Source organism: Trachemys scripta, chromosome 6 (assembly GCF_013100865.1).
Source record: "Trachemys scripta elegans isolate TJP31775 chromosome 6, CAS_Tse_1.0, whole genome shotgun sequence".
Taxonomy (NCBI): domain Eukaryota; kingdom Metazoa; phylum Chordata; order Testudines; family Emydidae; genus Trachemys; species Trachemys scripta.
The window spans coordinates 19,076,925-19,088,497 of record NC_048303.1 but is presented as its reverse complement, the minus strand read 5'-3'; the positions used below and the strand labels follow the sequence as shown (position 1 = coordinate 19,088,497).

At 41.3% G+C, this 11,573-nt stretch overlaps 1 protein-coding gene across 1 annotated transcript in view; it reads left to right on the top strand.

Annotated features, from left to right (window-relative positions):
- The window catches only part of ALPK2 (alpha kinase 2), a 71,163-nt gene that overhangs the window by 18,683 nt on the left and 40,907 nt on the right, over nucleotides 1-11,573 (top strand). The window contains exon 2 of the mRNA XM_034774464.1: nucleotides 11,229-11,502. Within this exon, the coding sequence (XP_034630355.1) occupies nucleotides 11,229-11,502 (274 nt within the window). The remainder of the gene's footprint in view (nucleotides 1-11,228; nucleotides 11,503-11,573) is intronic.

Genomic DNA, 11,573 nt, shown 5'->3' with positions numbered 1-11,573 from the left:
CGGCCCAGGCTGGCCCCCCGGCGGCTCCAGCCTGGGTCGCACCTCCGACCTCCCCTCACCAATCCCCCCCCCTTACCTGCTTCAGGCTTCCCGCGAATTAAATGTTCGCGGGAAGCAGGGGAGGGGGCGGAGACTTTGGGAGGGGGCGGAGTTGGGTGGGGGGCGTGGGCGGGGCTGGGGGCGGGGCCGGGGACCCGGGGAGTGTCCTCCATTTGGAGGCACAAAATATGGTAACCCTACTCATTCAGAACCGGAAGTACACAATCAGGCAGCAGAGACAACAACAACAACAAAAGCAAATACAGTAGAGTACTGTGTTAAACCTAAACTGTTAAAAAAAAAAAAAGGAAGGTTTTTTTAAAAAAGATTTGACAAGGTAAGGAAGCTATTTCTGTGAATGTTTCATTTATATTAAGACGGTTAAAAGCAGCATTTTTCTTCTGCTTTTCTTTCTTCAAAGCTGTATTAAGTCAAGGTTTAATTGTAAACTTTTGAAAGAACAGCAGCACCGTTTTGTTCAGAGTTACGAACATTTCAGAGTTATGAACAACCTCCATTCGTAATTCTGAGATTCTACTGTATTTGGAAAACTCAAAGGAAACAGGAATATTGTATGAGATGGGGAAGCATTGTCATGTTTAGAAGGGTGGCAGAGAAGTACCCTTAGACAAGTCCCATTCCTCCTTTAAACCCTTTGTTGAGTCCTGCCGTAGCCAGTTCTCAAGTGTTCTGGGATGCAACATAGGGTGAGGTGTATCTAGAGCCAGAGTATGTGAGAATTGACATGGTAGGGGTGTGCGTAGTTGAGAAACAATGCCACCATGCAGCAGATCTTTCAAAATTATGGCATGGGAGGTTTGAATGTTCAACAGGGCAGAGAGTGCAATCAGCGGAGGACGTCACTGGGGAACGGATGGACTTCCTGGTTCAAGAGAGACACCCCTTAGAAATGACATGCAGGAGCACCCATAAGTTCAGACGCCATCTGGAATAAGTATCCATCCCATCCTATAAGATATTTTTCCAACTGAACCCCCCAAACCTTTTGCCCACTACTAGTGCTGATGCCAGTGTTCTTTGAGACATTCTTTAAATCATTAATATGGCATAAGAATTCCATCCGGTATAAGTTACCTACCCTATGGTATTGAACATATCATATTCTAGCTCAATTGCTGTAGGGACTAAGGGAAGCACAGTAGCCAAGGATAAAAGATATCAGATATATTTAGGATATAGAGGTGAAATACACCGCTACCTCGATATAACGCGACCCAATATAACACGAATTTGGATATAACGTGGTAAAGCAGTGCTCCAGGGAGGCGGGGCTGTGCACTCCGGTGCATCAAAGCAAGTTCAATATAACGCAGTTTCACCTATAATGCGGTAAGATTTTTTGGCTCCCAAGGACAGCGTTATATCGAGGTAGAGGTGTATAAATATTAACTAATGTTTTAACATAGACCTACAGCACCCTCTGCTTCTCCTGTGGGAAGAATACTCCAACCAATGGAAGAATGTGGAGGAAACCTACCATGCCTCTTCCACAGGTTATCCTCATGGGAGATAATGATCTGAGTCTTACTGCTTATGTGTGTGTGGAGAAGGGAATTGGTGTCTACAAACAACAGCACCTCTTCCTGGCACCACTGAGCATGCATATACATTGAAACAGGAAATAAAACAAGCAGTCTTCCCTCCACTACCTTTCTCCTTGACAATAATGGATAAGTGGAAATAGAGGATCCATTCCATCCTGCTGCATAGGCCATGGTAATAACCAGTTATCAGAGCTTTGCTTCAACAATACAAACGTCAAATAGATACTACTTTTTAAAGCTTGAACTAGGGCAAAACTGGATGCCTGTGGAATGGCATATTTATCCTTTCAGTTCTAGAACTAAGGTTAGCATCCAACCCTGGTTAGTAGGGACTGAATGTTATTACCATCTGTTGGCCATTTGGTGGCCTATATGAAATGAGTGTGAGGGTCTCAGGTCTGTTCCCAGTGGGCCGATGCTCAGATACCATGCTCATCCACAGGTTATTAATACAGATATAGACAGGGTTAAAAAATAATCACCATCACACTTCACACTGATTGGCATCTGTTTGGCAGGTTCATCCAACAAGCCAAGGATTTAATGGGACATGGATATTGACCTGTCCCTTCATCGCTAGCAATGGTGCCCTTATGTCACAGCTGAGCAGGGGCGGCCCATCCATATAGGTGAACTAGGCGGTCACCTACGGTGCCAAGTTAAATGGGGTGCCAAATTAGAGGAAAAAAATAAAATGAAAAAAAAATTTAAAAAGATGAAAAAAAATACAAATAAAATAACGAAGATGTCATTATTTAAATTCCCGTGCGCGTACAGAGGAAATATTAATTATAATTCATTTCTCTACATTTCTGATAATTTATTAATATGTCAAATCTTTTATTTACTACAAAAATGAATAATATTTCAGTAAAAAGAACAGGAGTACTTGTGGCACCTTAGAGACTAACAAATTTATTAGAGCATAAGCTTTCGTGGGCTGCTGTTCTTTTTGAGGATACAGACTAACATGGCTGCTACTCTGAAACCTAATATTTCAGTTAATTTTTTTTTCAATTTGCGATGTAGGGTCAAGATCACCCACTCCGTAATTTTGATAAGCAATAACTCAGCCACAATTAAACACATACGCCAGCGGCAAGAACCGCAATGCTAGTGACACCTAACTCGAATATACATTAAGGTTGCATAGCCGGAAATTCATGTAGAGTGGAGATATCGCGAGTTGATATATGTCAAATGGTCATTTTAACACACGTCGCAGGTAGATGTTTAAGAATCAAGCGAATACTGTGGAAAATTGTGTTTCTTGGTGCCAAAGAACAAAGAATAATGTCTTTTCAGCATTATAAATCCAAAATATTAGTATCTTTAAGTGTTATTAAACTTAGCGTTATCATCTGGCTGTATAATTATGAACTTTTCTTTGATATAACTGGTTCACATGTAATAAATAAGGCCCATAAAAGAAAAGTAACAGCATTAACGCTTAATAGACTATGAAAGTGATGATGTCACCCTCCAAGCGGGTAACCGTGAGGAAGGGGATTATTTTCCAAACAACCGGTGTCGGGTTATAACGTCGAAAAAGGTCATTTTGTTTCCTTGTAAACGCTGTAACTAACCATTTTAATAGGTAAGTGAGTGTATGTTACTAATCACTGAACCTTTAAGCAGTGAAAAGATGTGTTGGGATGGCTGCAATGTGGTTTAAATCGCCAACCATGTGGTGGGTGTGTCAGCCATCCTTAACCCCATAATGCTTGCAGTCGGGAGCACAGTACATAACAATATTCAAATGCCCCATGGCAGAAAGAGGAAAAAGAAAACCCTCAGGAGCTGAGTATGGAATATGGACCTGAACAAGTTAATGAATTTCCCTTCCCTAAAGATGGAAATAAAAGAAAATTCTCTGCTCAGCATTACAAGAGGAAACTCATTAATGAGGAAGAAATTCATCAAAACTGGATACAATATTCAGTGTCAAAGGACTCTGTACTTTGCTTTTGCTGCAAGTTGTTTAGAAATCAGGCAATTGGTACATCACTTACTGAAAATGGTTCGAAGGACTGGAAAAACATATCTTCAATTCTCTCTTGAAGTCTCTCAATTCAGTCATAAAGGCACATCTATGTAAAATAACTGATCATGAAACACAGGTTCATTACTTAGGAAAAATATGCAGAATGAACTGATTCAAATCCTAGCAAATGCCATTAAAAACAAAATTGTTGAAGCTGCCCATTCTGCAAAATACTTTTCAATAATACTGGACTGTATACCAGATGCGAGTCATCTTGAACAAATGACGATGATCATTCATTTTGTGGATATGGAAAAGTCTGCAGATGAAGATAATGTTGAAGTGCTCATAAAGGAACATTTTCTGGGTTTCATAGCACTGAAGGAGACAACTGGAGCATTTTTGACTGAAACTATTCTTCAAGAGCTTGAAACAATGTCATTATCTGTTGAAAACTTACATGGCCAAGGCTATGATAATAGGAGTAATGTGAAGGGTAAAGACAATGGTGTGCAAAGGAGAATGATGGAAATCAATCCTAGGGCATTTTTCGTTCTTTGCAGCGCACATTCTCTGAATTTGGTTGTCAATGATGCTGCTAGATGCTGTTTGGAGGCAAGCAGTTTCTTTGACCTGGTGCAAAGTGTGTTTTTCTCAGGCTCAACACGTTCTGACTCATCATGTGAATTCTCTAACTGTGAAACAACTTAGTCAGACAAGATGGGAGAGTCGCATTGATGCTTTGAAGACTCTTCGCTATGAACTTGGAAACACTTATGATGCCCTAATTGAAATTTCTGATGATACTACCTTTACTGGATCATCTGGCAATACGGCACGTTCAGATGCAGAAGCTCTTGAAAATGGCCTTTCCAAGTTCAAATTTGTGACTTCACTCATTTTGTGGTATAATATCCTTTTTGAGATTAACCTCACTAGTAAGTAGCTTCAGGAAAAGACTTGAACATATATTCTGCTATTCAAAAACTACAGCAAACTAAAAATATTCTGAAGGAATTCAGAAGTGATGAAGGTTTTGAAAGAACCCTGGTAGATTTTCTCGAGCTTGTTGAAGAAATAGACTTTCTGACAGAATTTGAACTAGAGACAGTTTGCATTCGGCAAAAGAAACAGCAGTTTTCGTATGAAAGACGAGACACCCATTCAGAACCCAAAACAAAGGTTCAAAGTGAATTTCTACTTCCCAGTCCTTGATACTGCTATTCACTTGGTTGGCAAAAGATTTCAACAGATGCACCACTAGAGTCAGTATTTGGCTTTCTATATGATATCCACAGTTTGCAAAAGAAAACAGCAAAACAGATAAGAGAATTTTGTATAAAACTGGAGTCGGCATTGACTCATGAAAATTCAAAAGACATTGATGCTACAGATTTGTGTGGTGAGCTTCAGGCTTTTTCAAGAGACATAAGAAACATTCCACTCCTGAAGAAGTACTGAAGCTTGTTTGTGAAAATAAACTCAGACAGTTTTCCAAACATTTATATAGCTCTATGCATTCTTTTATCTTTGCCAGTTTCCGTAGCTAGTGGGGAATGTAGCTTCTCCAAGTTAAAATTGATAAAAACATATCTGCATTCAACAATGGTGCAAGAGAGACTTGTTGGACTTGCCACAATGTCAATAGAGCATGAAATAGCTGGAAAACTGGACCTAAAAGAACTAGTGACTGAATTTTCAAAACTTAAAGCAAGAAAAGTTATGTTTTTATTTGGAGTGTTTTGTAAATACAGGTTAAAGTTCATTGAAGAGTTTTCTCATTTCTTTCTATATTGGATGTGGTGGTAATGGCAGTTAAAGCAGGATAGCATAATGGATGATTTTGGATTTGTAATAATAAAAATTGTAATTAACATTTTTAATGCATTTTTATTTGAAATCCAGACAGAAATACCATCTAGCTATCATGTACAAATCTATTCTGAAAATTTCATGTCTCTGTTTTATCTGATCTCAGAAACATTGGTTGGACAGACGGACTGATGGACAAACCAAATAATTAAGCCTCTGTTTGAAGGGGGAAAAAATGCTTAAAAAACATTAAAAGGAAAAAAGAGGCAAAATGTTTCCCAGTTTACCAAAAACCTCAGCCTAGATCTGCCCTCGGGGTTTGGGGGTGCCGATTGCATGGTTCGCCTAGAGCGCAAGTTGCTGGCGGCAATCTAGGGCCTCCCCTGCAGCTGAGACACATTGGTAGGACAGCCTGGGGAAATCTGCCCATGCTGTTTATGTCATGAAGGGCTGTTGGTTTGGTAGCTTTCATGCTCTCTAAATCCCACAGGAACTGACGAGCTTGAAATGCTCCTTGTCTTAGGGAGCCCTCAAGGAATAGAGGATTCTTTTCTATGGGCAGGTCTTCACTACAGGGGGGGGGGGGTCGATTTAAGATACGCAAATTCAGCTACATGAATAGCATAGCTGAATTCGACCTATCGGAGCCGACTTACCCCGCTGTGAGGACGGCGGCAAAATCGACCTCTGCGGCTCCCCGTCAACGGCGCTTACTCCCACCTCCGCTGGTGGAGTAAGAGCGTCGATTCGGGGATCGATTGTCGCGTCCCGACGAGACGCGATAATTCGATCCCCGAGAGTTCGATTTCTACCCGCCGATTCAGGCGGGTAGTGTAGACCTAGCCTTTGTTTCTCTTCATCTTACTCCTCTCTCCAGGAGCAGCCCTAGCCATTTTGCTGGTCAAGGCAGAAAATGTTTTCCATGCCCCCACCAATGGCCCAGCAAGAAAAAAAACTTGCAGCTAGCCAATCGCAGCAGAGCAAAAATGGCTGGCCAATCACAACAGAGAAAAACAAACAACAACCAGCAGACAGCACCCCCTGCAAATAACTACTCTGCTAACCCACGCCGACAACCAGCCCTGCCCCTACCTTCTCTAATTTAAAAGTAAGCAGAACAGACAGAACATGTACACACTTTCTTTTACTTTCATTTAAGTGTAACTGTTTCTGTCTGGTCTTTGGTCCAGATAGGGTTTTGTCAATATTATGGCAAAGCTAGATGCCTGTTTACATGCCTCTGATCTTGAAATTACTTAATCTGAGCTAGGTCTAGGGGAGACACCTAGGCTGCTTTGTGAGTGGTTGAATCCATCTCCCTTTGTGTAATTATGATCTCATTGACTTGCCTATTTGCCAGGATTTTTATCACTTCTTTGCTGTCAATAACCATGCTTTTATAATTAAACCACAAGCAGGGCCAGCTCCAGGGTTTTTGCCGCTCCAAGCGTCGGGAAAAAAAAAAAAGAAGCCGTGTTCGCGATCGGCAGCAGCTCCACCACACAGTATTCTTCTTCGGCAGCAATTCGGCGGCAGGTCTTTCCCTCCGAGAGGGACTGAGGGACCCGCTGCCAAATTACCGCCAAAGAGCCCGACGTGCCACCCCTTCCCCTTGGCCGCCCCAAGCACCTGCTTGCTGGGCTGGTGCCTGGAGCCGGCCCTGACCACAAGGACCGTATTTCCAATGGGAGTCAGAACATAGAATTGTCTTTTACCTTCTATCTACCATCTCATAACAGGCAGTATGACATACCACACACCAATTAAAATAACTTGTGCTGCAGAGTTTGTATAATTAACCATTGTGCAGGGTTTTAGTGCTTTTTTTCATCTTCCTAGACTCAAGCAGACAGTGCAGTAATTGAAGCAATTGTTAAAATGTACTGAAGGCACTAAAGCATAGAAATTTTCTCTTGCCAGAAGAGGAAAAAAATCAAATCAAGATTCACAGTTCCAGAACTGTGCTATCTGAAATGATTTGTTATAGAAAATATGAAAAATGACAACACTGAAGTGCTCTAAATTTGTTACAAGGGCCTGGATTTAAGTACTCTACAGTATAAAAAACACAGGGTTCTTAGTCATGGGACCATCACATTCATAATCAATCAATAAATTCTCAATGTGGCCACCACAAGACTGAAAACAATATTCCACTTTCAGGTCTTTTACCTGAGGCCCTTAGTTACAAGCTCTTTTTTATTATTATTATTATTATTATTACATTACTTACTGGCAATCAAGAGATGTCTTGGTGCCTAGACACTATAACGATGGACACCTATAAATGCTCAAGACCGACAGACACCTACACAAACACATGGACTAGATAGGCAGAAAGGAGGGTTCTCTAAATAACCTGTAGTTTGCTTATAGCTTCTAGTGGCCAAGAAACAGCTGTCTATTTTCAGTTTCACATGTGTAGGTGGTATGGACTGACTGATCATATGATGTCAGACTTACTTAGCAAGAATTCAGCTGATATTGGTGAAAGGTTAGCTGACTTAGGCTGCAGTGTCTGTAAGCGATGGGAAATTGAGCAAACTTTAAGCTTGCAGGAGGCGATGAGAAAAATGGAGGTGGTAGAGATAAAACTCTAGATGGACAGAGTGCTCAGGACTGGCTGAGAATTAATAGGGTGTTGGAAAATGAAACTCATACTAAGAGGTGGGCCAACGCCCAAACTCTAGATTAAAATCTCCTGAATGGTTGGGAAAGTTTGGAATCTGAACCCAGAGACAAAGTGTGAGACTGGCACCGCTCTCTGTAGAGGGCATAAGAGACTACCAAAAGAGAGAGTGAGCAGTGCTGGCTATGGATGTGGGAGCTGTGGCTGGTCATGCTGAGGGTTCCAGGCTCTGTAGAGTGCAGGGTCACTGGGCGAGGAGCTTTGAAGATGAGATGTTTGAATTTTGCTGGGTGCTGCTGGAGGGGGATGAGGGTCAAGGCCATGAAGTCTTGGACAAAAACCTTCCCTTCCTCCTTTTTCTCCCTCCCTCATTAAAATTATTCAGACTTCTGGGAATTAGGTGAAGGAGAAAATCCTTCCCTCCCCTACTTCTCACAGCACCCAGTCAGCTCCCCATTCTACTTAAGCAGAGCTTCTCTGAAGCTGAGTGGAGAAATGGGAGGGAAGAAGCTGCTGCAGTGGCAGCAGCATGGTAAGAGAAGAAGGGAGCACATCTTTCTCCCTTATCCCCCGATCTCCAACACCCAGAAACTCCTAGCCCGATGTCCCAGCAGCCCCACCTCTGCCAGAACACCCAGCAACTCATCCAGGACCAGTCTGGACCGACCTACCTGTTCCCCGCTAAACAGACACAACACTCATCTACTTTCAGAAAGCCTTACCCTGCACCACCCACTTACTTATCAGCACCCACTCTCTTATCAGCCCTAACCCAGAGACCCCAACACACTATGGTTCCACAGCTCCCAGGTCTATCCACCCAGCACCTGCACACGCATTACAAATTTAGCAATAACCTGTTGCAAAGAACTATCGGATGGACTAAGCTCATGAGAGGAAACAGTGGCTTATTTTGAGTTCATGGGTCGAGAAAAGTTGAAAATCTGAGATTCAAACCCTCAGAAGCTTGGGTGAATTTAATGTCTGCATGTTGCACCTCTAGCCCATCTACTATGATAACCAGAAAAATACCTCAAATCAATAAAATCTCAAGGGGGCAGAGGTTTGCAGGAGCATGGCGGGATAAAGAGAATGATGTTCTCACTCTTGTTTAAGGCAGTACTAGGGATGGACGAGTATAAACCATTGCTCATGTTCCTGGGAAATCTAGTAAGCGATAACATGCCAGGTAATTTGCACTACTTAAACAGAGGAACAGAATAGTCAGGTTGGCTCTAGTTTACAAACTTCAAAAAGGTTCCTTAATTTTAACGAGATTATAGTCTACTTTGGCACAGGAAAAACATGATTGCTAATTTATGGTTTAAAAACAGCTAGCTAGTGTAACAAACCATGAGTGCAGACAAACACACACACAGTAGTCACTAGCAGGATCAAACGTGTGATCATCACCCTCAAAACCACATCATCCTTCCACTTGAGCTAATTAACAACAACAACCATAATAATAGACGAATAACACATAGCTAGGCGTAATGGTAATTGTTGAGGCCTGCCACTAGAGGGAGACATGGATCCTGCTCATAAACTATTTGAAAGTAAATATTTTTCAAAAGGAAACTCTAAATTGCAGTTTTTTCCAATTTCTTCAAATTAGGATATACAGTATTGTTCTGGCAAATCAAACCTTAAAACAAAAATCATTAAAAAAACCAATTTATTTCCATCTGGTGAAAAATTATATAGCTCTCCATGTACTATGAGACAGACATGCTCACAGTCTGTGTGGAACTGATTTAATGATGAATAGAATCAGGAAAAATACTAGTGAACAATTGCATGGCAGGGCCTCTTAAACAATGATTTAGGAGTGAAAATCTAGTTCTGAGAGGGACGGCTCACTAGTTTAATTCTAATTTCAGGACAGATGTCTGTAATTTTGTAAGTTCCCTGTGGGCCAAAACATTGTCTGACTTCTTAATCAGGTCTGTGCCTACTGCGTACATTAAACTGAATTTAGCTTAGTTTAATTCAAAGTCATATTTATTTTTTTATTCTTAGGTATATAGAAGGAAATGATTTGGGATATTTTGGTTGGGTGGGAGGAATGTGATTTTCTGCCTGTACGTCCACCAATGACGTCCTCAAGGTTTCAATGACCTCATTTGGCAAAGGGCTGGACCTGCCCGACTCTACAGAGCTATTCAGTGCCACTTTAAAGAATAGGAAGTGAGCTTGTGAGTGACAGAAGACACTCCCTCTCCTGCAAGGCTGAGCATGCTGCCTCCACAGTGCCCAGCCTTGGACTAGAAGGACTAAAAGCTCAGGACATCCTCTCTAGTTTCCAAGGTGGCTGACTATTGGGCCAGATTTGTGTATTTACTGCTTGGAGTGTTGTTCTAAGTGCACCCAGCGGGACATTAATGTGGGATGTTAGTTCTTCCTCTGAAACATTTCACGATTGACTTGTCAATGCTGAGGAAACATGTTATTTATATGAGAATAAGATGCAAGACTCACAATAGACAAGAAAAAGAAGCAGGGCCCCACAGAAGCCAGCTTAGACTGGCTCAGTGCTTGATGGGGGCTTGAGAAAATGTTGTATTATTTATTAGTGTACATACTAATGATACTCTACTACTTGTTAAGTTTAGAAATTGCTTGAGATGTGTCAGAGCCACAGGTTACTCCATAATTATTACAGGGTTTTTTGTACCTTCTTCTGAAGCATATGCATTCTATTCATGTATCTGTTTTATATTGCCACATATCACCATAGTATCTGAACACTTTAAATGTAAAGTAGATTGGCAACAACGAAGACACTAGTGGATTTCATGGAGTATCTGGCTCTTCCCCTTTTGGGGCTATAAAAGCTCTGCTTGGGATAAAGTTATATTGTGTGTGATTGATTTGTTTGTTAGTATGATAGGTAAAGGCGTTGGGCTTTGCTTGTTTGTTTTTAAGGTGAAAGACTAGATTGATCATTGATCTGATCCAGTATCACAATTCTGATATTCTACAAAGTTTGGATCTGATCTGAACTTCACCTGAATTCAGGATTGTTTAGATGGAGTGTTTTTATTCTGCCCAGGATAGAAAAAGGTACAAGTCAGGAAGTTGACATGTTGATCAAAATTTCGCCAAAGATCAGGGGCATTTGGATCCAGGATTCTGGTTCAGGTCTCTCTAGCAGTTATCTTAATATTTGTATTTCTCTTTTCCCTGTTTTTCCTAGGTACAGGAACAAGAAACAAACACAGAAAGCTTTATGCAAAGATATAAAAAACAGTGTATGGACCCTAAAATAGACGAGAGTTTCATTTTCACGACTTCTCCAGTAAGGGACATTGCAACAACCAGCCTTCCAGCGTTGAATATGATCAGCAGTGAAAATGGATTACAAACAGGATATGTGACTTTACAAAGCTGTATTCCTCACGATGTACCCCATGATCAGAGAGATAGCGATCAGCAACAACCATGCGGGGAACAAAGAGTTAATATTACAAGTAACAACAACATTTTTTTAATCTCCTTCTGAAGCATCAGGGATGGCCACGGCTGGAGATGGGACCTTGGA